At 43.7% G+C, this 27,627-nt stretch overlaps 2 protein-coding genes across 2 annotated transcripts in view; both read right to left on the bottom strand.

The window, feature by feature from the left end:
* Positions 1 to 19,659, bottom strand: part of trit1 (tRNA isopentenyltransferase 1) — a 52,584-nt gene extending 32,925 nt beyond the window's left edge. Inside the window, exon 1 of the mRNA XM_085346874.1 lies at positions 19,500 to 19,659. Within this exon, the coding sequence (XP_085203000.1) occupies positions 19,500 to 19,658 (159 nt within the window). The 5' untranslated portion in view covers position 19,659. The remainder of the gene's footprint in view (positions 1 to 19,499) is intronic.
* A 3,291-nt stretch (positions 19,660 to 22,950) lies between these two features.
* Positions 22,951 to 27,419, bottom strand: myclb (MYCL proto-oncogene, bHLH transcription factor b). Its single transcript, XM_085346222.1, has 3 exons — positions 27,176 to 27,419; positions 25,590 to 26,271; positions 22,951 to 23,814 (listed from the first exon to the last, which is right to left on the bottom strand). Exons 2-3 carry the CDS (start codon positions 26,224 to 26,226, stop codon positions 23,036 to 23,038), a joined length of 1,416 nt encoding a protein of 471 aa, XP_085202348.1. The 5' UTR covers positions 26,227 to 26,271; positions 27,176 to 27,419; the 3' UTR covers positions 22,951 to 23,035.
* Positions 27,420 to 27,627: the final 208 nt, after the last annotated feature.

Raw genomic sequence — 27,627 nt, 5'->3', positions numbered from 1 at the left:
ACTCTCTTTTCCAAAGATGAGTGATTTCTCGATCAGATAGATTTATTTTTTTATTACTTTGTTTCAGCAACACTAAATTTAAAAACTGTACTTTTGAGTTAAAATATATATTTATAATTTTAATAAATGACAAATTAAAAAAGCATGAACATTTTTTGTATCGAAAAAATATCGAGCTGTGACACCAAAGTATCGAACCGAACCAAACCGTGAATTTTGTGTATTGTTGCACCCCTAATATATATATATATATATATATATATATATATATATATATATATATATATATATATATGAATGAATGAATGAATATATATGTATGTATGAAGTGAGTTTGTGCCATTCATTCATTCAAAAGCAGGTGATGATTCTAATTTCGCCTTAAAGAGGACAAAGACACCCAGAGAGCAAGAGCTGGCAGACGTGTAGAAGTGTAAACAAGAAAAAAGAGAAAAGAACTGCTTGAATGGAAGATATGAACAGAAGGAAAAACAATTTGAGGGGGAGCTGCAAATGAGAGGAAATAAAATCAGAAATAAATTAAGACTTCCAGTCGAGGCGGTGGAAATGAACTACAAATTGGAGCGATGCTCAAGCTCAGAGTCATAAAGGAATCAAAGATAAAAATCAACACGCCTAATCGTGTTTACCAGAGGTGGGACCAAGTCATTGTTTTGCAAGTCTCAAGTAAGTCTCAAGTCTTTATCCTCAAGTCTCAAGTCAAGTCTCAAGTAATGTCAGGCAAGTCAGAGTCGAGTCTCAAGTCACTGGTGTAAAAGTCCGAGTCAAGTCACAAGTCTGAAACTTTGAATTTCAAGTCCTTTCGAGTCTTTAAAAAAAACAAACGAAAAAATAATGTTGCAGTTATATGCTAAATGTAAATATTAGACCATGTAATTTTAAAATCTGTGTTTTTCTCAACACATACAAAATAGTGAACTTAGAAAATATACACAAATTGTAAAATTGCACCTCTTTAAAATGCAGCTCAATTAAACTTAGCTCCAAGAATAATTTTCACCGACAGTTCTGAGATACGCTGCATGTTATTCTTGGATGCGGTTGTAGGACCAGCTTTAAAATCGCATGACAAAAATATCATACACATTAAAAAAAACTGTATCACCAACGTAGCCTGGAAAACATTTGCTAGTTAGATGAAGTCAGCTATCTCATCTTAGCATATTTATATGCATATTTATAATCATACGGTTCTTGGAGTGAGTGCATACACTCATGAAGTTTAGTAACTTCCGGTCACTGCAACAAGCCCAGGTACAGTTTACCGACGGATGGGTGCAGGACCTTGAAATGCACCGTGTAGAACGAAAGACCATCGTACGTATCATAAGTTTACCAGTCTCACAAATCGTCTTCATAAATACACATTCGTTAACCGTTTATTAATATAACCTTTGAGCTCAACGGTAATTAATTAGTAGTGGAAATAATTTCTGGTAGCATCACAGAAATGTAGCAGTGACAATAATATTGTATGCTGTAATCGTACTGGGCAATTAGTGATACAAAAAACCTGTTTTATCCTGTGAATAAAAGTATGTGTTTTTGTCAGTGTACCATAATAACAGAAGCGAAACGCAATATTGTGTCAGGACAATTTACTATTTATGCACAATAAATAAAGGAGCATAGCGCGACAATTTCTGTTCAGCGCCAGACTTGCTTGTAACCTATATCACCAATTATGTTAAGAAAAATGACGCATTAACTACAACAGCAGACTGACCTTTGTGTAAATGCTTGGAGCAGACTAACCTGTGAGCTGGAGTGTTCTAGGACGTTATATTTGATCTTTGAATGGCTGCAATCCAGTCGCCTCTTTGTTACTTCGGAAACATGGCTCGAACAATTTCTCTTCAACGACGTAATCCGATAACAACCGATCTCTTTACCCGTCGGCTTCCCGTGGCTGTCATGCGACCGGCTATTGCAGTTAATAATACAACAGCTTCTTGACATTTTTGTGTTTCTTTTTATCGCTGTGTGACTGATTTTAATTGAAAGCCTGCGTGCGCTAGTACCGCTTGCCACGAGTTCCCAGAATCCTTTGCGGTTCTACCCGTGAATGACGTCACATTTTCAATCTCCATATAATATGCATGTTAAATTTTATATTTGGGGTAAAATATCAAGTCTTTTCAAGTAAACCGGTTCAAGTCCAATTCAAGTCCCAAGTCATTGGTGTAAAAGTCCAAGTCAAGTCACAAGTCTTAGAACATTTTTTCAAGTCAAGTCTAAAGTCATAAAATTAATGACTCGAGTCTGACTCGAGTCCAAGTCATGTGACTCGAGTCCACACCTCTGGTGTTTACACGTCTTCTGGAGGAAACTGGAAGAAGATGTCACAATAAAATTGAGATTGGGTGACTAGCACAATCGGGCGCCTTCTTTAAGAAAGCATCTGAAATGATGTGGGGAGAAAAAAAATTCCTTTCTCAGCTGGCTTGGAGAGAGAAAAGAAGAGGCCGCTGTTAGAGAAACAAAAGGCTGACAAAAGGTAAAGGATAGATTTGAGGTGAGCAAATTGTTTGCCTGCAGCTAATGCTGGTCACATCTCACACCAGCTGAAGACCACACCAGAAAATCCTCTTTGGAGTTTTAAACTGAAGTCCAGCATCTTCATAGAAACGACCACATGCACACTTTACAGCTACTTATAAAGAGATCACTGTGATTTTTACTCCAAACCATCCCAGTGTTAGATCACCCCGCACACACTGTAAAGGGCATTTTCTGAGAAGTTGCTGATGAAATGTTTCACATATTGCACTCCTCACTTTCAGCTTTTTCCAATTTCAGATGTCATAATTCACGCTGATGCACTTCAATGGAAACCCAGCTAATGTGGGTTCAGCTGCCTACTCCTTCCTGCCTCGCTTTTAAATGGATGTGAGCATGTGGCTTGTGTGTGAGTAGGACAGGGGAGTGTGTGTGCGAGCTTGTATGTGAGACAATGAGCTCAGTGTTCGAGCTCTGCGGAGCCTGCAGCCGGACTGCCTGGCCAACCTTATGCCCTGCACGAGACAGCTGTTCCTCTGCCACATAAAGGCAAAGGGGAGGCGCACGGGCAAATGAAAGAGGGCAAAAAGAAAACAGAGAAGGGTGAGGAAAGAATAAAGAAACACACACAATCACTCGGTGAGACACAAAATAAGACACACAAAGAGCAAGAAAAGGGTGAAGGGAAATGAAACAGACCTTTCAAACTACTGTTGGACCGATGTAATGACTGTAAAGTATTGGCATTTCAATAATGTGCTCTCAGAATTTCACTCTGTAATGATAGCTGCCGGAAAAATGAAAATACAGACATTTTCCAAATTTCCCGGGAACGCACAACTCGGATCCACTGAATTTGTTTCTGTGGCAGGAATTAATCTAAATTAGATGAGTCCATTTAGGAGCAAATGATGGATAAAGCTCATCTTGGTAGTTAAAAGTCTAATTTTCACTGTGCAGCATGGCCCGACTCCGCTCACTCTTTTTCTCTTTTTTTTGGAAGCACCTCACTTAAAGTTTGAGGCAAGCATAAAACAATACTAAAAAAGCTTACATGAAAACACTCCAGACTGCTGACTGGCGAGTGAGAGCAATCAAAAAGCAATGTGCCGCACTGGACATCAAACCCTGCTTCTGTAATTACTCATAAATATAAAGAATTGATCCATTTAAATACTCAGGATTGAGCCCCAGTTTGTGGAAGCTGTCATGTTGCCTGCTGTATTGAATACAGTGGCCGAGATGAACATCACTGTTCCACCAATCATGTTTTATGTAGAGAGTGGCCACATACAAAGTATGTCACAAAGGCATGACATACTATGTATGACACACTATGTACCACCATAGTACAAATTTGTATCTGCAGCTTCACATTCTGGATATGAAAGATAATAGCTATGTTTTATCATCTTTCACCAAAGAAGTGAAAACCTGAGAGAGCACAACCAGCATCTGGATAAAACGTCATCCTCTTCCTCCTCATCTCAAACCTCATCTCCTGAAATGAAGTTAAGGCTCTAACAAATGGGCATGAACATCAAGATAATGTTGCACTTACATATTGTCAGCACATTAAACATGTGACCCTCCCGTCTCCTAACAACAGACAAGCGCTGAATAAACAACAAGAGCAGAGGATCATAAGCTAACATTATGCCAGTTAATGTTAGGCTTGACCTGTGGCATTCCATCAGGAGAAGCTAAATACAGACATAAGTTAATGTACCAAAGTAAATCGGTCTCTCTCCTTTCCTTCTTGTGGCCACAATCTGATTTGTTGCTGAAAGCTACGCTTACTTTTTGCTTATAGGATGCTGTAGCTGTCTCTGTTATAAAGGCATGTCCATCTCCCACTAACAATGACTGGAGCTGCGCAAGTTGAGAGGCCCGCGGCTTTTATCTGGTGAATGCGAGCCACAGATACAGAAACTGTATACTCCACAAAGCAAAAGCATATGAATCGCACCTTAAATTACTATCTGATGATGTGCCAATCACAGCTGTTCCATACAACGCGCTGCTTAAAATTTCCCGGATGTAGTCTCAATGTAAAAAAATCCTTTAAAAGCCAGACATACCAGAGATAACAGACCATAAAATTCAAAAGCCTGACGCAGTAGAGGGCAAAGAGCTCGTCACTCAAATCATCATCATCCCCTGTATGGATGTGCTTTGGATTTATGGTAAATGCTGTTAATTGACAGCGCCATATGTGTGTGTCACAACTAAACTACCAAACTGCCTGAAAGACACCAATAATGCAATTTGTATGTTTTCATATCCAATCCTAGTTGTGAGATGACACAAGCAGTTTTTAACCATTGCACTGTTTCTGCAACAATTTGCTGCCCGGTTCCAAATTTTCTGAACTATGTTGCTACCACTGAATTCAAAGCAAGCACATATTTTTCAAACAGCAGTCAAACTTCTCAGTTTAAACTTTTAATCTGTTATTTTCATCCCGTTTTCAATTAAACAGAAGTTTTAAGTAATAGAAGATGTATTTTATTCTGCACCTGGCTCCAAAACAAAGTAAAGTCCAGTCAAAAAAAAACATGTCCAAGAACGGCTGAAAGAATATGACCAACATGCCCCACCCCACAACCCACAGGGTACTACCATGAGTCCAGATCTCTTCTAGGCACATTAAGGGGACCTGCACTACTGTGCAAGGTAGGCGTGGATTTTAATGTTGTGGCTGATTGGTGTAATCTCATAATCCTTAGGCTATAATTAAAGTTCGCAAAAGTCTAAATGACATTTAAGTGATGCACGGTCATGCTCATAGTCCCAGTGAGAGGCTTATAAATGTTACATTTTACAAAAAAAGAAAATGATAACTCGTCACATCAATACCATATGTTGCTTAAAAAAAAAACAAAAAAACTATTGGACACTAGGGCTGGGCCATATTATACCGTTCACGGTAATACCGGTATAATGTTAGGCAACGATAGGAAAATGAAATATCGCGATAGAATGGGAGTAAAACGCGCATGCGCAGTGCCTTTGTTTTCATACGCACATGGCCGATTGTTGGTTTGTAAAAATGGTGCAACTTCCGTGATGTGGAACTGGTTTGGTGTTTGTCTGTCAGATACACAACAAAGCACATTTTTTTGCAGAACATGCAAGCGGCTGTTGTTATTGTCGTGTTTGTCGGACTAAGATGCTCTTAAATCTGGGAGTAATCTGGGTCCCAAACTCCGTATATTTGACTTCAGGTCAAACAACACTGCAGCATCACTGAGAGTTGAAAACTGTCTAAATTCTTTGATCTTTAATAAAACGATCAGCATTGCTGCTTTACCAGGTGTAACTATAAAGTTTAACTTCCAGGCATCCATGAAAACAAAAGTTATTACATTTAACGGAGTTAGAAGTTAGCAGGAAGCTATCGGAAGTTAGCTCGCTAGTTTCGCTAGTTACCTAAGCATGATATAGCATGTTCTGACTGAGAGATTTCTGAAAAAATTCAAACGTACAGCTCTGCTATCACTTCCAACATAAATGAAGACAGGAAACTAAACAGCAGTGACGTTTGTAGGGTTACTGAAGTTGGGCTAGCTGGTATATAATGATGTGCTACGTGATCGCTAGCGACACAGCTATGTTAGCATAACATAAACAGTGAAGCTGGAGGACGAACACTAACACTTTTCCACTTATAAAAGTTAACGTGAAGGTTCCTCATGGTTAGAGACAAATGCAATCGCATGGCAGGATGCTGTAAACGGACCAAACTTCAGTCAGGAGAACAACTGAGATAATCCATCCACAATACAAGGTTAGTCATTAATATACTGCAACAACATGGGAATAGCTCAGCTGCCAGAGAATTCAACATTAATGAATCAATGGTACAGAAGTGGAGGAAGCAAGAAGAATGAGTTTAATAAAGTTTGATTTATCTGACTGCTTTGTTTCGCTTAATGTGCCTTATAATCCCGTGTACCTTATGGTCCGAAAAATGCGTACTGCACACTAGGGCTGGGCGATATATCGAGTTTTTTAAAAATATCGATATATTTTCATACGAGATATAAGATGTGACAATATCGTTTATATCGATATAGTCTATGTTACGTTATAATTATACTTGTGGAGCCGCAGGTTTGCCTCTCTTTCGTCCACTTTTGTCTCTACGCAACGTTACTCGGCCTCGCCTCTCCTTCACTGAACACAACTCCCCCTCCCCCATAGCTTCACCTGCAGGCAATGACAAGATGAAAGCGGAAAATCTCCGTTAGCGAGTTACCGTGCGTGGGGCTGGACGGCGTCAACGTGTTAGCGAGCTAACCGCGCTAACGAGCTAACCGCGCTAACGACATGCAGCCCGGAGGAGCTGCACGGCCTAAAATCCTTTCATTTTCTCAAAAATCGACAGCGCGCCTTATGTATGAATTCTGGTTGTGCTTGCTGACCACAAACCGATTTTATGTGGTACACAGCGCTCAGCAATCTGTCAAAAAATGTTTTAATATGACTTTGCTAAGCTACGGAGCTGCACCGCTTGATGTCGGAGGATTATGGCTACCGGGGAGGAGCCTCGCGGAGTGATACGTACTGTGTGTGTATAAGGACCATAAATGGCACCTGTTCAGAGACGTGGTGCAGCTCTGAAATCTGTCTCTTTGTTATTACGCTCAGCGTCTATTAGTTTACATTTTGACTGCACAATTGTGAGCTTTTTGTTATGCACAAAAACAACATTGTTTTCTTTTATTTATGGACCATGATTATTTAATAAATGCTGATAATTTATTTTTGAGTAATTTCTTCATGTACATCTACGCTGTATGTAAATAAAAGTGCCCGTGTGACATCTGGGACACAGTGTGACTAAGAACTCTCTTTTTGTTCTTAACTTATGGCTTTAAAAAAAATATCGAGATATATATCTTATATCGCCATCCAGCTAAAAAATATCGAGATATGAATTTTGGGTCATATCGCCCAGCCCTACTGCACACTGCAGTTTAATGTTGCAAAGCACCTCTTTTTAACTTCAGTGGATATTATACATGGTTATGCTCAGGATATGTCAGCCCATTTCTACTGGAAATGCCTTTGGGTTAAACTTTCAGCAAGGAATTTGCATTTGCACTGTTACATTTTTATAAAGCTTTAATGTACATAAAAACCAGCTTCTTGTTTACGTGAAAATAAATGGAAGGTTGTCTTTTTGCGCTAGTAATGTTGTGGAGTTGTATTTTGTCTCGCATCAATTATATCGTCAGTTATATCGTTATCGCAAATTTTCAAATATATATCGTGATAAATATTTTTGGCCATATCGCCCTGCTCTATTGGACACCGTCTGATCAACACATGTTATTTAGTAACACACGAGTGTTTTTGCAAATCAAACGCAGATCTAATCTGTGTTTGTGCTGCAGTTTGTATTTCATGAGCTCCGATTTCAGCGAGCCCACGATGATGATTTAAATCACACTGCAGCGCTCAAACAGCAAAGCGACAGCGTGCTAAACATTTAATACTAAAATACCGAAAGCTTTGATCAAAAACCAACAGCGTGGTCAGAGGGAAGCTGTCGATAATGGCACGGTTCAGCCTCCCCGAGGCCGCGGCACATGCTCCGGCACATAGACTGTAAGCTCTGTCTCCAGGAATCCTTTCCTCGGTTACGCTCACAAATGAATACTGCCCATTCTCTTTCTACCCCTTCTTTCCTTCCTTCCCCTCAAGGCACCATCCTTCAACAATTTATCCCTCCATCTTCCTCTCCTCTGTCTCTCTGTGGGGAATGGCCCAGTAATGCCAGACTAATAAATCATTCATGGCGTAGCCCCACCGCCCCCTCTCTTCCTCTTCCTCCATCCTGCTATCCTCCTCTCCCATGCTGCCTGACTGTGCCTGACCGCATCACCACACCCGCAGACTGCAATTCACTTACACACACACAGAGACACACAAAATAGGAGTTTGTCAGTTTTGTGTTGTTTTTCTAGAGCTCTGCTACACTGGCTTAGATTACTTCTAAAGGTACATAATAAAATGGATGTGGGAGGAAGCATTGCCTAAGTTCCAATGCACACCGATCTGTCAAAGCCCAGACAGGTCACAGGCTCGGCAGACACACAGAGAGAGACACGCACAATGAGAGCGAAGGAGGGGGAGGAAGGGATGACTGCTTGAGAATTAGAGGGATATAAGAGTGTAGGATGTGTCTGATGTGTAGACAAGCACCATGCCTCTGTGCGTAGCATGCATGTGTAGCGTGTGTGTGAGTGTAACAAGCTCTGGCCGGTAATAAGCATAGCCTGTGAACGAGCAAGCTGCCTCACAGGAGTGAAATCACAGCGACACAACCATCACGTTCTAAATTTACAACTTAAAAAGGCAAATAAGCCCTTTGGTGTTTTTCACTACAAAAGACCCCCCCCCCCCCCCTCCTCCACTTTCATAGGAGTATAAGAGCCACGATGACACAAGGCAGCTTTCGCGCTGCTCGGGCCCATTTTTCGCATTCGGCAGCAGATGAGTAAGCCTGACAAATCATCCACCCATTCGCCGCTCATGCAGTCCTTAAGAGAAACACAGCGGCACCTTCTTTCAGACGCGAATAAAGCGAAGGGTCACAAGATATACGGCGCGCATGTGCACGACCTGTTGTAAATCGACCCCATCCCCACCCCTGCGAGGCACGCCTTTCACACAGTCCAGCGCTGTGCTTTTACGCTGTTCCTGGAGATGAATATGTTGTTAGTAAATCCATTCAACGTGCGACTGTGAGTAAGCGAGAAAAATCTGTTCACACAAACAAAAAACAATCTGATCTAATCTGAGCGGATGCAACCGCTGCTGACTGATCTTCATATTTACCCGTGTGCAGGGCTTGGCATTTAACTATTGCGTCATCTGTTCCATTTTGCTAGCGTGTGACGAAGAGCCGAAAGCCTTTCAAACAGGTCGGTCATTATAACTTTTGTTTCGTTTTTTTTTTTTTTTTTTAATTGAGTGGAGTTCTTGGTCTCCTTGGCACAAAAAAGTGGGAAATAAACAAAAGCATGAGAAAATATCGCAAGATGTGCACAAACTTTGAATTTGAAGTATTAACAAAACTGTATTGCTGGTTTTGCATGTTTGTACTTAGGTGGTCTTCTTCTACTACTACCAATACTTCTGTCAGCTACTAGCTTCAGGGGCTGCTACAGCAGATCATCTGCCTCCATCGCGCCCTAACCCTACCATCTTCTTTTGGAACAACAACCATCCGCATGCCCTCATTCACTGCATCCATCCGGACTTCTGCTTCCTGAGTGGACAACTCTTAATACCCAACAAAGACAGCACTTAACTACAGCTTTATGACAACAACGAGCTGCTCTACCTGCCACCAGTCTTTTGAAACTGTCTTGACCTGTTTCCCTACTATCTGCATGTGTCTGCAAAAACAACACAACAGGCTCATACGTTTCTTAGTTTGGATCCTTGTTGGGTCTTTACAGACACGCTCATCCACAATTTTCCACTTATGTCTCAGATGTCTCTTAAAATTTGCTGATGTCCTGAAATTTTCTTGGGAAAACAAAATATCCCATGTGTTTGTTGTACAAGAAGCCCAAACTATCAGATATCACAAACCTGAATCACAACTGAAAATATGGGCAGTGGCAAATAAAGTGAGGGATCCACAGAGTACCTTTCAACAGTTTGTTATTAACAATAATGTCTTGCAAAGCACTGTCAGTAAGTAAGCGATGCCCTGACAAATCATCCTCTCTCTCAAGGTGATGCTTGATTAACAAATGTCCGTCTGTCGCAGCTCATCAAAAGCTCGTCTGAGCCAACCAAATTCTGCATCATGTCCAATCAGCGCGGCGGCAGTGCGTGAACACATCTCTCCTCTCTAGAGGGAAACGTCTGCACAGTCTGCCTTTTCACAATCTCATTCATACACCGAAGACTAGAGCAACATTATTACCTAAACTCTTACTCAGAGCACGACGCTGCCTGGATGTGTATTCGAAGGAATCAAGGGCAGTTGGCGACAATCTGCTACTCAACCATCTGTGGACGCCACTATTTACAAGGAGGCTGCTGTTAAGTTGGAACCAGTCAACCCCACAAAGGAACAAAGGCCTTCGGTTCAATCCCCTTAAACAGCTGTACACACAAACATCCACAAATCACAGAACAATGAGAACACACAAAACAATGAGATTCGAAAAACCTTGACAAAACATCAAACTGCAGGCTGCCTTTTTCAACTCAAACTGATGCCAGCTGAGTCCAAAAATTCTCAATGAAATCTGAGTTCAGGACTTAAATCTGGTCAAACGGTGCTTCGGATTTATTTGGGAGTCATCCCTCCCTCAAAGAGAATCTTTGTGTGACAGTTTTCCCCCATGACCACCTCCGTTAAGTCGCATCCTTCAGCAGCCTCCCGAGAATGTACAACTGATCAAAGATTTGCCGTTTGCGTCACCAGTAACAGCAGCCTGAGTGGATCTGTCACTCTGGCTGCTCATTTATGCATTTTTATTTTCCATTTTCCCCCAGTCAGAGAGAAGGACGCCATTCGTGACAAATTTACTAGTGAACAATCCGCTGTATTGAGAGTGTATCGTCTCAATGTGGGACGAGCTCCAGCTCCACTGCTTTGTACTGCAGCTACTGACGACTTCAGTTCTGGAGACTTGCTCCAACTGGAGGACATGCAAGTGGAACCAGACATAACATCAGCTGGGGAACTGGTTCATGTGTGGCTGAACAAAAGCTCACCTGGCACTGCAGAGAAGAATAAAGACTACCAGCCAGCACTGCATCACCATTTATTTATCACAAATTATCTGATAAATAAAGAATTTGCAGATAAAGGTTCTGTTATAAAGAGCTTTTTTTTTTTTTTCAAATTTAATTTAGGAAACCATGTGTGCACACATACACATCCCCTTGCCACAGTGGATCAATGATCAAATTAAAACAGCCAAACTTAAGTCCCCCCCAAAGACCTTTTTAATTGAACCTTTACTTGAATCAAAGGTCAATGAAACCTGTAAATTGGAGAGAAAAGGAAAAGGAGAAAAATGGTACAATCTAATCTCTGCAACCAGTACAAGAAAAGGAATTACAGAAAATTAAACGCAAAAGGGCATCAAGTCCAGTTAAATTTAGCTAAAGATATGCTGTAATGCAACTACTAACCCAGTTCCGGAATAATCTAATAGTGAACATGTGCACCTGAGGTTCTCTCTCTGTGCACCATCAGGAGCTTTAAATAACTGCCTATTTAACACAGCTCAGACTTGCAGACACCCGGTGCGATGACAGGAACAATGAAGGCTGTGAAACTTAAAATCAGTTGTTCCAATTCCAAATGCTCTTACTGAAGGACCTCTGCTGGTCCCTGGACCCCACTTTGGGAACCGAGGGTTTACGCTGCTCGTCAGAGCCTCATTCAGTGACAGTACAGCGAGCCACTTGTGCGTTTGCCATGGATAGCATGTTCGTTTAATGAGTGAATAATATCCCCCTGCATGTCCAATGAACTGTGGGCTGGGGGCCGGGGCTGTGGTCGGGAGGGAAGGAGAGGGGGGGTGAAGGAACACAATAGGAGTGTTAGGGAGTGTGGGAACCGATTCTCCACGGGACAATAGGCACTTCCCAGTGGCCACAGCGTGCCCATTCACTCTCAGCTGCCGGGCCCGGCGTAGCACGGCGCTGAATATGCACCAGCTCAGCACAATGCTGCTTTCTCCCAAACAAGCCCAGACTGTTTCCTATCCCAAAGACAACACAGGCCAGCTCTAGCCTATACACAGCCCCATTCTCACATAAGCAGCCACTTTCTCACTCGCTCCGTGTCTGCGTGTCTCTCCGGCTTTCTCTCGCTGTCACACACACTGACAGGAGGCAACAAGGCCAGATACTGTAAGGAGGCTGCGGACGGGGCTGCCGTGCTGTAACTAGGCCACAATTTCTCTCCAACCAGGGCCGCTGGTTGCCGAGATATTCTGGGCTGAAATGTTATTAGTGTAACCCAGTTTGCCCAATACCAGGTGACTGCTGGAAGAGGCAACTCCCCACAGGGACAGACGCTCTCAAGGACAATGCACATCAAGAAGCAGGTAGACGGGGGTTGGGGAAGGAAGGTGATGGAAGATGTGATTAGTTACCAAATAAGAGAAAGCCCCGCAGGACACCGGCATCTGTGGATAGCTGGATTTTTTTTTCCCCCCTCTGTGCATTTCTGCTCTATAACATGAACCAGACTCAAACCAGCACCCAGCTTTCTCTGTGAGAAGTGAATGTGCCTTTCTGGTTGCTGTGGTAACAGAGCCTGGGAACCAAACGGCAGGGTGGGGCTGAGAGAGAGGTGAGGGGATGACACAAGTGTGAGAGATTTTAAATGTCACTGCTTTGACACAGAGACACGCACAAAGAGGCGTGCCTCCATCGCTGCAGAGAACATTGCACTCATTTACATTCATTTCCCTAAAACTGACACAGCCTGTAACCTCTACCTGACCCCTACCTCCACCAAACCTTTACTCTGCTTGAAGTTTAACAACTCGAGTGAACAGGTATATCTGTGTAGTATACAATGCTGTGATACTGACTGTATTAACCATGAAAGACACCAACAGAACAACAGTCTTAAAGCCACGTTGGAGAAAGGCTGGCAAACTCATGAGACTCACACCAGCACTGCAACAGACTGGTGACCTTTCCAGGGAGTGCCTCGCCTCTCGCCCTATGACAGCTGGGATAGGGTCCAGTCCCCTCCTTCCCTACGACCCTGATAAGCAATTAAGAAAATGGATGGATGACTAACTGAATCAGAGGTTGGCATAAAACAACTTTCTGACACGCTTCAATTTTCCTGAAAATGCAAATCCGGCTCAGTCTACTCACGTACAATGCAGTCCACATAAAGGTTAAAGCAGTCAGCAAAAACAGCTGCTTTTCCACGACGCCACCAAGTCAATAAAATGCATGCAATGCGATTACAGTTCTGCAAGTAGGCTGCCACCTGGACATATAAGCCTGAACACGACAGCCACTCATAGTGTGTGTGGAGCATTTCCTGATGTAAAAGAATAACAGTCACTCTTTAATTGTGTCCTTGCACTCATTTCTACAAATCTCCATTCAACCTTAAGATTAAACAAACTTCAAAATCACTAGAAAATAATAAACTTGCAATATCACCCTTTAATTTTCTCAAAAATCAACAGTGTGCCTTATAATCTGGTGCACTAGATTATAAGGCAAATTCGCATTCTGGTTGTACTTACTGACCTCAAACCGATTTTATGTGGTACACGGCGCTCAAAAATCTGTCAAAAAATGTTTTAGTAGAACTTGGGTAAGCTAGGAAGCTGTACCGTGACGGTTCCCGAGGGTTATGGACAAATGCAATCGCATGGCAGGATGCTGTAAATGGCCCAAACTTCAGTCAGGAGAACAACTGAGATACAGTGGGGCAAAAAAGTATTTAGTCAGCCACCGATTGTGCAAGTTCCCCCACTTAAAATGATGACAGAGGTCAGTAGTTTGCACCAGAGGTACACTTCAATTGTGAGAGACAGAATGTGAAAAAAAAATCCATGAATCCACATGGTAGGATTTGTAAAGAATTTATTCGTAAATTAGGGTGGAAAATAAGTATTTGGTCACCTCAAACAAGGAAAATCTCTGGCTCTCACAGACCTGTAACGTCTTCTGTAAGAAGCTTTTCTGTCCCCCACTCGTTACCTGTATGAATGGCACCTGTTTGAACTCATCATCTGTATAAAAGACACCTGTCCACAGCCTCAAACAGTCAGACTCCAAACTCCGCCATGGCCAAGACCAAAGAGCTTTCGAAGGACACCAGGAAAAGTATTGTAGACCTGCACCAGACTGGGAAGAGTGAATCTACAATAGGCAAGCAGCTTGGTGTGAAAAAATCAACTGTGGGAGCAATCATCAGAAAATGGAAGACATACAAGACCACTGATAATCTCCCTCGATCTGGGGCTCCACGCAAGATCTCATCCCATGGGGTCAAAATGATCATGAGAACGGTGAGCAAAGATCCCAGAACCACACGGGGGGACCTGGTGAATGACCTGCAGAGAGCTGGGACCAAAGTAACAAAGGTCACCATCAGTAACACACTACAACGGCAGGGAATCAAATCCCGCAGTGCCAGACGTGTTCCGCTGCTGAAGCCAGTGCACGTCCAGGCCCGTCTGAAGTTTGCCAGAGAGCACATGGATGATACAGCAGAGGATTGGGAGAATGTCATGTGGTCAGATGAAACCAAAGTAGAACTTTTTGGTATAAACTCAACTCGTCGTGTTTGGAGGAAGAAGAATACTGAGTTGCATCCCAAGAACACCATACCTACTGTGAAGCATGGGGGTGGAAACATCATGCTATGGGGCTGTTTTTCTGCCAAGGGGACAGGACGACTGATCCGTGTTAAGGACAGAATGAATGGGGCCATGTATCATGAGATTTTGAGCCAAAACCTCCTTCCATCAGTGAGAACTTTGAAGATGAAACGAGGCTGGGTCTTCCAACATGACAATGATCCAAAACACACCGCCCGGGCAACAAAGGAGTGGCTCCGTAAGAAGCATGTGAAAGTACTGGAGTGGCCTAGCCAGTCTCCAGACCTCAACCCCATAGAAAATCTGTGGCGGGAGTTGAAAGTCCGTGTTGCTCGGCGACAGCCCCAAAACATCACTGCTCTCGAGAAGATCTGCATGGAGGAATGGGCCAAAATACCAGCTACTGTGTGTGCAAACCTGGTAAAGACCTATAGTAAACGTTTGACCTCTGTTATTGCCAACAAAGGTTATGTTGCAAAGTATTGAGTTGTATTTTTGTTATTGACCAAATACTTATTTTCCACCCTGATTTACGAATAAATTCTTCACAAATCCTACCATGTGGATTCATGGATTTTTTTTTTCACATTCTGTCTCTCACAGTTGAAGTGTACCTCTGGTGCAAATTACTGACCTCTGTCATCATTTTAGGTGGGGGAACTTGCACAATCGGTGGCTGACTAAATACTTTTTTGCCCCACTGTAATCCATCCACATTACAAGGTTAGTTATTAACATACTGCAACCACACGGGAATAGAGCAGCTGCGAGAGAATTCAACATTAATGAATCAATGGTACGGAAGTGGAGGAAGCAAGAAGAATGAGCTGAGTAAATTTTGACTTATCTGACTGTTATGTAGGGCTGGGTATCGTTTAGAGATGGACCGATCCGATATTACGTATCGGTCCGATACTGACCTAAATTACTGGATCGGATATCGGAGAAAAATAAAAAAATGTAATCCGATCCATTAAATATAACGAAAGCACCTCACAAAACTTGCAACACGCCGTAACTCACCTCAGAACGTTAGCACGTCGGAGCAGTATGCATCACGTGATAGAGCGGCTGTGGCATGCGGGACCTGTCGGTGGTCTGGATAGCATGTGGAGCTTCGCTAGCAACCCGGCATTTCATCTCCGACAAAGTTATCCCGAGAGAAGTAAAGCAAGTGTGTAAGTCCATCTCTGAATGTTTGTAAAGCATTCCTGCGTTAAGCTTAACAAGCGACTGCCTCTCCTGCTGCTACTTCAATGGTGAAACTGCTTAACGATCAGCTGATCGGCTTTTCTGTCGCGAGTCCGTGTCTCTAGTTTGCTTTTGGCCCACTTTGCACCAGAAAGAGGAAACCAGCGGCTGAACAACAGCAGCACATTTAAGCTTGATAAGCTGTTGTTAGAATTTATTTATTATTACTTTCTACTCGAGGATCTTTTTCTACGTAGCTGACGCTGGTAACTGTGCAGGGGCGGATCTAGCAAAGTTTAGCCAGGGGGGCCGATAGGGCATTAACAGGGAAAAGGGGGCACAAAGACATACTTTTCTTTCTTATTCTCATTTAAAATGTCTAGCTTTTAATAAATAATTATCTGACACCCAAAGTTTTAATTTGATGTAAAATGAATAGAAGTCAATTACTGTATATAGTAACTATTAAGTCTAATATATATACCCTAGTAAGCTATAGTACTTTTTCCTTTGGGAAGGTACCATCTGTGCAGTCTGCAATTTTGTTGAAGAAAGATGTTGAATCTATTTAATATTTCTTGAAAAATAATTTATTTCTGTGCATTTTTTTTCACACTGCATCAAATTAAGGTTGATTACGTCGATTAAGCATCATGAGGTGGAGCATGAGGGGTGGTTCCCTATTTTTTATTTTTTTATTTTTGTTGTTGCTGGGAGTTGGAACCCTATTAGTTAGGTTGCTTAATATTTATGCTAAGTACTCTTTAAAATACCTGAATAGGGAGGATGGTGTAGGTTTAAGTTTATTAGATTGATCAGTATTGCTGAACTATGAAAAATTTTTTTTTTTGCATACAGGTATAACAGAATAGCTTTAGTGTAGTTGTTTTAAACTTGAGTATGAACTTATACAAAATGCAGCAAGATATTTAAAAAACAGTTTTGTTGATTAAAAAACACTATATCGGATTCATATCGGTATCGGCAGATATCCAAATTTATGATATCGGTATCGGTATCGGACATAAAAAAGTGGTATCGTGCCATCTCTAGTATCGTTTAGGTTTTATCTGATACCGGTGCCAAACCGGTACTTTTGAAACGGTGCCGGTGCTTAAACGGTGCTCAAACCGGTGCTTAAAGAATGGAGAACACAAAATTGGTCCAAAAACCTCTCATGTTCAGCTGTTTTTTGTAAAAAGATAACAATGTTAGCCTTTTCTGCAGCTATGGGGCATATATGGTATCACTCTTGGCTGGAAGCAGTGCTTAAACAATGGAAAAAACACAAACTTTGTCCAAAAACCTCTCATGTTTAACTGTTTTCCACTTTTTCTTTGGTCATTTTAGCCTTTTTGGCCAGGGTGAAGGGAGTATCTGCCATCAAACAAGAAGACAGCCGCATGTAACTACGACGGTGTTTGCTAGTTCACCTTACATGCGTTAATGTAATAACGTGGTTAGCCTACTCAACGTAAATTACACACGAACAACATTAAGCTACTCACGCAGAGAAGAACGGCTGCTGCTGCCATCATCATCCGTCATCATTTCTGCTACACTAGCAGGACTAGGGGCCAGGACTGTACTCTTCGGGTTCTTGGGGGATGTTGCTAACTCTGGGTCCGATAACAGGGACCACACCCGCAGTAGATGTGCTTGGTGTGAGGTCTCACAGCAAGCTATCAAATATGGTGCATTTCTCGGCTTTTAAAAAAAACGCTATGCGTAGCCAGGTGTCTCATCAGATTTGAGGTGTTACCTCCTTTGACAGTATCACAGTATCAGCTTAAAGCACTTGTTGCAGGCTGCTGAGTTTGCATATTTTGCTGTGAAGTACAGCCAGACTTTTGACCGCTTCGCCTTGGACATTTTTAATCTGTAGCTCTGCTCTTATAAATAATATTTGTTTTTACTTTTTTTAGTTATAATGACGTAACATTGATTAGTCTATATTGAGGTCACATCAGATTAAAATGAATTCAGTAAATAACCAGATGATATTTAAGTGTTACCTTAACCTATCGTCTCCACTTCAAATGACACACTTTGTACAAGTTCCGCTTTAAACTCCTCACTCCTTAGCTACACCAATAACTTTTTATGGGTGCTGGTGTGTATTCCAAATGATGAAACAAACTACTCTGTCTCCCAACTCTCTTAAGGTTGACTGCCTCCATTAGCATTTTTCATTTTTGATGTTATCCTCTGATAGCTAGCTTGTTAGCTTGAAGGTGCAGTAAAGTTGCTGCTGCAGCAAGGAGGGACAAAACTTTCTGGTGCCTGGTCAGAAATTTGGCCAGATTTGGCTTGCAGGTGTGACTCATCTATATTCATGCTTACGCTGTGCAACACTGCACAGGTTCCAACCAAAGATATCACTCTGACAAGTCTTTCTCTACCATAGTCTTCACTGCTACACAAGTATGATTTTTATTTTTACTTATTTATTGCAAATAAATGAGTAAAAATGAACACCTCACTAAAAATGGTGATAGTTGAGTGAAGTCCTGACATCTATTAAGCACTTCCTATATGTATTTTTCATGCTTGATAATACAGAGATCCATATGTATATGTATTTTATGTTACTGAATAATACCATCCAACAACCAAGAGCTAACCTCAGAAAACTACAGCTCCTCTAATGATCTAAAGTTGGCTCCAAAACCAACTCATTCTCAAATTCAGCTACAAAATTGTGACAGTGGCTATGAAGAAACTTTTGGTTTCTCTGTAGACAATCTCAACTTTCAGAGCAACTTCAGAGGAGGTATGTGAGGCAGAAAAGAACTGACAGATTTGCACCTAGCTTTGGTGAAATGCTACTACCTGTTAATAAGCTTGAATTAGCAGGTTTTTGTGTTTGCACCTGCACAGTTTATGCTAACTACGCTTGCTAGCTTTAGCTGATGACAGTGCACTTCAGCCATAGAAGAATAAATACGGTCAAGTTTGCCTCCAAAAAGGGCCAAAGTACCAACACTGATGTTTTAAAATGCAACCAGAAACCAACATCAAGGTGGTTGCGTCCATCTTTTATATACAGTCTGTGGGTGCTACAAACCAAAGCTAAAGCAGATCAGACAAATTTTGAAACACTTACCCCTCCGCTGCTCGAAGACCTCTAAGGTAAGCGTTACATCTGTTAAACTATGCTATAATGACCGTCTGACGAAGTTTCATATTTTACGTCTTGACGTTTTATTTTCCTATTGTCTGCTATCTGGCGCACTGATCTGGCCTTCTACGTCTTCTCTATTAGTCAGCACCACCTTACATGACGTGCTGCTTCTCTGAATTCGGATCTACCTTATTTATTTATTTATTTTCACGTTTTGCTCTCCCTTTCTCCAAATATTTCAACAACCGGAGGGTCATGTAAAGCATAATGGCTGCCATGTCAAGGACTCCCTGCGCATTCCCTCGTGTTCCTACCTGCATGGAGTCGGCGCTGATTATTTCCCCCTGAAGCCGTTTTCCGATCTCGATCGCTAGCTTAGACTTGCCGGTGCCGGTAGCTCCCAAAATCACTACTAAAGACGGGACCATTGCTCTCCGCAGAGCACCCTGCACGCTCAGAGTGGAAGCCGCCATGATGCTGCGTCATCGGCGCCCAGCTGACGACCGTGCGCATGCGCTGTGAGCACAGGAGACAGGAGGAGGGTTCTGTTGCCGAGCAACGGGGAGCCGTTACTGCTGTAACATTATTATTATTATTATTATTATTATTATTACTACTACTATACTGGTTCAGTCTTGTCGCTGGTATAAATTAAATTGACTGGATTAAACGGTCTTACTGGCAGTAACCGGTTCCGTCCAGTTCCGAATTAACCAGCAACCAAGTTATCATAACGGTAGATGGCTTTGATGCTGTATTTTTGCACCAATCAGATCGCTCGTTGCTACATTCAGGGTACCCGTGCGATGCTTTTTGCAGATACATTTAACCGCATAGTTGGCACTGTTTCTATGGAAACTGCCAGCGCTCTGCAGTAGTGAGCAAAGATGTTTATTGCCATGGTGAAGATGCTACCAAGAGTTACCCTGGAGACCGCATAGAAGAAACACTGGATGAGGAGTGGGGGGATTGTGTTCACTCATTCACAGTGTCTGTGTGTAATAGAATTGGATGCTGCACATGTCGAGCTCATATTGTGGGTTCACAAATTACCCTAGGATCTTTTATCTCTGCTTAAGTGCAAATCTGCACTTTAATTGAATCCTTGTTTCATTTTAAGCCTGTTGTGGTGGTGTAGAAGTCCAAAATTATGAAAACTGCAATGCTGTTTGTACCTCACAAAAGGAAAAGCTTTTCAAAAATTTTACAGCTTTACCCCCAGAATAAAACTTTAAAGAAAGGGTGTCAAATACAAGGCCTGAGGGCCAGAATTGGCCCACTAGACAGCTTTGGAAAATGTGAAGGATGTCATAAATTTTGGACTTTTAATTCTATTTTTCTCAAATTTTGCAGCTTTTCCTGCTGATAAGACCTCCCCATGGCCATTCAGGTTTTTTTTTTTCCCAGCTGACTATGTTGTGAAGCGCTACTGCGTGCGCATACGTCAGTGCAACAACACTGACTGGCAAATAGGTTTCCCGTTTCTGCTGTTGATTGTCTGATTCCTGTGATATACTCAAGAAAGAGAGACAAATGATTGATTTATGAAGTCAAACCATGGAATTTATTTACTTTTCTGACTTACTCTTCATACACTGAGGCTTATGAGGTACAGGAAAAAGAAAAGTGCTGAGACAAGGTCCCAAAAAAACAAAACAAACAAAAAAAAAACAAAACAAAAAAAAAAACGAATTCACTGCTACTATGACTGTGCTACAGCAGAAACCAGTGACCATCACACATGGGGGGGGGGGGGGGGGAGACAAGCAAACAAACAAACAAACGAAACAAAAACAACAACAACAACAACAACTACTACTATGTAAACCACTGTCATGGGTGTACCCTGCTGGGGGAAAAACCTGACTGGGTTTACTGGTGGTTTGTGCTGAATTAATGAGCATTAAGGAGGAAGCGGGGGGGAAAGCACACAATTCTTCAACCAAATCCATTCATCTCCTGCTCTTAAAGCTCACTTTCTCCCATCTGTGGTGGCTCCTGAGGTTGTTACAAACAGCATAATAACAGGTTACCCCCCCTTCCAAAAGCACAGTCTACAGCCATGATACGAAAGCTGCAGTCTACATGGATTTTCCTGAGAGCGAGTGAAGCTGGAAATAAAACTCATCGTTTACAGTACTCGATCCGGGGCTACAGTGTCCTATTGCATGGCTTACAGGACAACAGGCACCACCAGGCTTGCACAAAAAAGAAAAAGAAAAAGCAGAAAGCATCGACATCAAGGCTACACACAGCCGAAAGTTTCATCAGTAGATCCTCTTAAGTCCACACACCATCCATAACACCTGCACTAGATCTAAGAGCGTTACAGCTATAGTGATTGAATTGTTTGTGGTGGGGTATCCAATCAAGATACACAACTTTCAGCACATAAACCACCAATAAAGCCCAGTCCACTGCGATTAACCAAAAAACAGTCATTAGCTCACACTGAAACACAACTTGGTAGGAAAATATAGTATAAAAACTTCTGACTGGTCTGATTTATTATTTAAACAAATGAAGAAACCCCAGAAACACACAAGTATGAAAACAAGGAGGCTCTGAAAACAGTAACAAATGAAAAACATTGTGACAAAGTGACTAGTGTGATCAACGTTCAAAGTGTTTTATTTTTACTTTTTTTTCCTTTTAATAATCATTTTATTAACAAAAATAGAAGCTTTGAGTTGTCTCTGAAAAGCCAGCAAGCTTGAGCCAAAAAACAAAAAACCAACTAGGGCGAGTATAGTAGACAGCTCTGGTTTTGGTTTGGAAGGGACTGTACAGGAAGTGTACTATATACATAACATCCAACTGGACAGTCTACATACACTGAAAGGCTTCTAAAGGCATTACATCAATGCAAAAAACAGGAAAAAAAAAAAAAAAAAGACTTCATGAGACAGCAAGATGAAAAAACATACAGCTGAACCTCAGTGGGCTTCATCTACAGGCATTTTTTGAGGGGGGGGGGGACAAAGATTTCAAATCAGGTCCTAAAAGATTCTCTTAGTTAACTAAGGGATGCTGACATTCATCTTCTGGCTGGTCTCCATGGCACAATACGAAAAGACAGGTGGGAACATTCTTGGGATTTTTGCTAAATTTGTATCTTCTCCAAATAACGCAACGAAACAGAAGGGCAAAGCCGATGCTTTTGAAACGTCTGACGATTGAGGGGGTAAGACACCGAAAGCTGCAATCTGGAACCTGCAGGCAGAGGAGTCGGGACTTCATCTGCTCGAGACGGACATGATAACACTGCTCCGCGTCTCTGGCTGGCCAGAGGTTAGAAGTAGTGTGAAGAAAACAAGAAAGGGAAAGAGATTTGAGGACAATGACAGATAAAAAGAAAAACAAAGGGTCAACATGTTGGATATCAAGAACTTGGAGGCCATGTGATGGAAAGTACACAAAGACATTTCAGGGGGGGATGTCGCAGCTGTGCAAGCGCAACAAGAGTCTGTCATAATCGAGGAGGTGGTGCAGCAGTTAACGACACAGTCGCGGCAGTTTCGTCAAACAAACGCGGCAGGCCGTAACAAGCGACAGTGTGGGCTTGGGGGGAGGGGGGGGGGGGGCTGGACAAACCTAAAACTGAAAGCCCACGCATACACCAATCCACGGATACCCCCGTGTGATCACCAGTCCCTAAGCTTGCTGTCATGACTGCTTGTGGCCTCGTCAGTCACTCAGAAGCTAATGTGCAAACCACAAAACAAACAAAAGAAAAGGAAAAAAAAAAATGAAATCCACCCGCACTATTCCAAGTGAACATTAGTGTTTTTTCATCCTCACAGAGTCCCGTTCAGTCCTGTGAGTGTACGTGTGAGGTGCCGGGTCAGATTCAGGAGCGCTTAAGCTGCGCCAGCCTCTGCAGCAGCTGCAGCTGCCGGGCTTTCAGCTGCTTCCTCTCCTGAGCCTTCTGCCGGTCGCTGGCGTGCAGCTGCTGCAGGTACTCAGTGGCTCGGGTCAGGATGGCCACCTTGGGAGTCTTGGGGCAGTCCGCCAAGCCCGGGATCTCGTCCCGCAACGACAGAAAACGTGAGCGCAGGTCGTTCCGCCGCTTGCGCTCGAGAAAGTTGTGCGCCTTGCGCTTGTCGGTGTCCTCGCAGTCGGATGACTGCGGGCTGGAGAGGTGCAAGAAGGAGGGGGGCTTTGAAGGGGATCTCTGGGGGTGAGATGAGGAGGATGAAGGAGATGACGGCGAGGCGGAGGAGGTAGGAGAGGAGGCGCTGAGGTTAGGTGACTCAGACCTGGCCACGGTCATGTGAGGGTTTCTGCTGTCCAAATTCACTGGTGCGTGGCCGGGCCGGGGCTGGTGGGAACTAGAGTTCTGGGGAGGCGGCGGCGTCACCTGAGCCGATGCGTTCTCCTGCCGAACCCTCTTCCGCGGCGGCTCGGGTGCTGTCGGCAGAGTGTCCGGGGAGGGAGCGGCGTAGTTGTGCTGCTGTTGGTGGATTGAGATGTGGAAACGCTTCATGCCGGGGTCGAAGGGGTCAGCTCGTACTGTGATGGTCACTGGCTTGCGGGTGTTGACCAGTCGGCGAGGTTTACGCTGCTGCTTGTGCTCCACCGTGACCACATCAATCTCCTCTTCATCCTCATCTTTGTCATCATCATCATCTGAAGGGGAAAATAAAAAGGTAAGAAACTGGATAAATGTGTGTCCAAAGAGAAGAAAGACACAGAGTGAAGCGTTTAAGACTTAAAATGCCAGCTGAGGTGAGCAGCCTGACTGACACGCTCGCTCTAGCCTCCCGCCTCCTCAGGCCAATTAAATGCTTCTGCGAAAAAGATATTCACAGAGCCTCGCGAAACCTGCATGATCTCCCTCACTCACACACTCTCACCAAGGCTCTGAATCATCACTGCATTAGTTCAGCTCCCTGAGTGGAAATTCCCCCTCTTCATTCATGTGCACAGAGTGAGCATGAGAGGGAGAGACAGGTTAGGCTGTGAAGCACTCAGGTGCTTCTTCAACTTGTTAAAATGAGCCGACTAATATCCAGCGCTGCGAAACCCATTTGTTCCTCTATTTACTAGAGTGGAAACAGGGTTTAAAAGAAATAAATAAATAAAATAAAATAAAAATTTTGACTCCATTCCCGCAAATCGAGTAGACTCCCAGGAGACTTTCAGCACTCTTATAGATTAAAACACACTCTTAAGTAACTAAGATCACAGCAAGAAGAGGGGACAGACACAAAGCTGGGAGTAAGGCGACCCCAGCTATTATCCTCAGCAGCACTCATGTGAAAAGCAAGTCTCAAGTCTCATATTACAAAAGCATACAGGACGGACTCTCCAGAGTAACCCTATAATAGCTCTTTACTGAAGCTTTACCACACATCTGTTTCCCGGGCTGGCTCATTCTCCTCCTCTCAGAGCTCCTGTCTCTCCATGAAATGCTCAACACTGTCAAAAAAAAAAAGAAAAAAAAAAAAAGGACTGTGCAGGCCCAGCCTGAACCCTCCTGAACGGGCTAATCCCCCACTGCTCCTATTCACAGCCCGGGCTGGCTCGGCCCAAATACACCCCCCAACACAATTGGCGCCGGAGCCTGTTGAGCGGAGGAATGCAGCAACAAGTTCCCTTTGTGGCATTCCACACACGCTCCGAGCTCGACATCACATGGCAGCCCACATACCAGACTCGATCATATGGGTTCGGGGGAGTGGGGAAAAAAAAAAAATATACAAAATTGGGAAAAAGTAGGTCTTGTCTCAGGGAAAATTTAGGCGAGACAGAATAACTAAGGTGTGTGTGTGTGTGTGTGTGTGTGTGTGGGGGGGGGGGGGGGGGGGGGGGGGGCTTCTCAATCCCTCCCAGTTACATAAAGTTCCAATAATAAGTGTTCTTTATTGAATTCATGTCAAATTTGAGGTCAGGGAGAGCCGGCAGAGAGGATATTGTTATCATAAGTCAGACTGGAGGAGAGGAGCAGGGAGAAGTAGCAGCTGGTCTGCTGGATCCCTGCCAAGCAGCAGATGTTTGGATGGGTGTGTCGCTCTCTGGGCTTCAAGCATGTGTTGCATGCACCAAAGGTAACGCAATGCAGTCACCATCATGTGCCATGCCAGCCATTACTGCCAAGATGGCTGACCAAAGCAATAAAAATGTAATAAAAATGACTAAGTTCAAAAACAAAATACCTAAAAGTCACTGATCCAAGCAAACAAATGAAGGAGACTTAAATAAAACATGACTGGGCGGGTCTGGAAGTTCCAGTGTGTTAAGTACTGTGTGTGTGTGTGCGTGTGCGTGACAGGGATGTGGTGGAAACAGAACAAGTAACTATGGCCACTGAACTACCTGTTCAACGTCACTGTGACACACAACTGCACAGAGAAAGAGCTACCATTCACGCTGTACATCAGTGCGCTTCACCTGTTACTGACCTGAAGAGTCGCTCTGTGATTCGGAACCAGAAGACACTTGTTTCTTGCATCCGCCTGTTATCGGGAACGTGAGAACCGCGGTGGGGTCCACGCAGTCCGCAGCCAAGCCGCCGAGGGCAACAGTGTCACCGGGGCCACTCTGCACCCTCCCGGGGGAGGTGACAGCGGACCCGGCTGCGACTTTAGCGGCCACTCCGGTCCCGGGACAGGCAGAGTACCGCTCCCCTACAACTCTCTCCAGCTGCTGTCCGGCCGAGAAGCCGCTCCACATGCAGTCCTGGATTATGATAGAGCTTAGGTTCCCGAACGAGTCGCCGGTCGTAGCCAGCTTGCACGGCACATCCTGCTGATGCTGCTGCTCATCCTCCTGCCCCAAGAACTGGGACACCCACTCCAGCTTGTCTCCGAGAGACGGGTAGAGCAGTCCGACCCTGCCCGACCCTTCCACCGCCCGGATAGGGGACATGGGCGGGGTCGGCACAAGCTCGAATTTCTTCCATATGTCCTCGCTGGGCGCAGTGGACTTGAAGAAATCCTCGTCCGGGTCGTGGTCGTCGTAGAAATAATGTTGGTAGTGGTCGAGGTGGTCCATGTCCCAGTTTTCATAACGAGGCGCGGTGGAGCTAATGCCCGGCATGGGTGGCTGGAGGCAGCGGGGTGAATCACTCCCTGTTCCCGCTGTCTGCTGAGACACACACACAGAGCCGACAGCTGGATCAGAACTGAGCCTCATTCGCATCAGAAATAATAACACCGCTGTGCGTATTTTGTTTTTAATCATTTGTTTATTTATTGGGGGGGCGGGGGGTCCGACCCTGTGGTAAATGCATAATGCATCTATTTTCATGCATCGCTGCCTGTTAGATAATGATGCAGTTTATCCTCGTAAACAGCGACCTGCCTTTGAGGAAATAAACCTCCACCTTAAAAAAAGAAGGTGTAACAGATGACTTAAATCACTAGAACCTTGTTTGCAAATCGGTAAAGACTTCATAAGACAGTATTTGGAGAGAGTGGTAGTGGAGGTGAAGACACTGACTTTCAGGCATAAAGATTCTCCGCTCACATGCCGCAAGGTTTAAACAACAAAAACAAACCAAAACCAGAACACCAGTCTTGCTGCAGCTGTTGAGAAGTTCAAAGTTTCGCAACTGTCTCATTACATAACACTGTTTTAGTAGTAGGATACTGAAGGGAGGGGGCGGGGGTGTTCCGCTGACTGCTCAGCAGAAAACAAGGCGATTAAAATGGGACTGAAAATAGATTAATTGGACAGACAGGCAGCAGGTAGCAGCCCCGGTACTCCCGGTGAGGCTGCTCAGACCGGAGAGCCGCGCGTAAAGCACTTTATTTGGCTCCTCCTCGGCTCGACTCCTTATCAAGCTCAAGGAATTCAGCTGCGTCTAAAAAGCCGATCAGTTAATTAAGCAGCGGGCGCGCTGGAGATGCGGCTTTTCCATTCGTCAAACCCCCAGTACACACCCCTCTCCGAATAAAATTAAAATAAAAACTTTAAGCGGTTCACTTATTATCTAAACCATCCACGTGTGCGTTTGGGTGTCAGCTGTGAGGAGTTTTTTTTTTACCTGGTGCCCAAAGTGAAAAACCTGTCTGCGTCTTCATGGATCCGCTGTGCGTAATTACACCACTAAGAAAAAAAAAAAAACACAGAAAAAGCAGCCACAGTGATTCCTTTACAAGCAATCTGCTCCCAAATTGAGCGTCCCTCCCTCCCTCTGCTGCTGCGCTCGGTGTCTCTCTCAGGTGGTAAACAGTCACCGAGGGTGAACGAGTCCGTTTGGTCGCGGTCCCACCGCTCAGAGGGCTGGATAGGCTTCGGCTGTGGTCACTTTCTTTGCAGACTGCTGCACTATATGATCCGGGGGAAGGACTCTTGGCTATTCTGCATAAGAGGCGGGTCGTAGTAGGAGAGCCACGCCCGCCGTTTAAAGGTGCAGCACACTGAAAAATAACAGCCCGGAGCGCAAAAGCGAGAGTGCGAGCTGAGTGTTATGACACAGATTTTGTAAGGTGACAG

Source organism: Diplotaxodon limnothrissa, linkage group LG22 (genome assembly GCF_057381915.1).
Source record: "Diplotaxodon limnothrissa isolate DT_005_m linkage group LG22, D_limnothrissa_male_GT1.1, whole genome shotgun sequence".
In the NCBI taxonomy this organism is placed as follows: Eukaryota; Metazoa; Chordata; class Actinopteri; order Cichliformes; family Cichlidae; genus Diplotaxodon; species Diplotaxodon limnothrissa.
The sequence above is the reverse complement of the archived record's forward strand: the minus strand, read 5'-3'. Positions and strand labels throughout refer to the sequence as shown.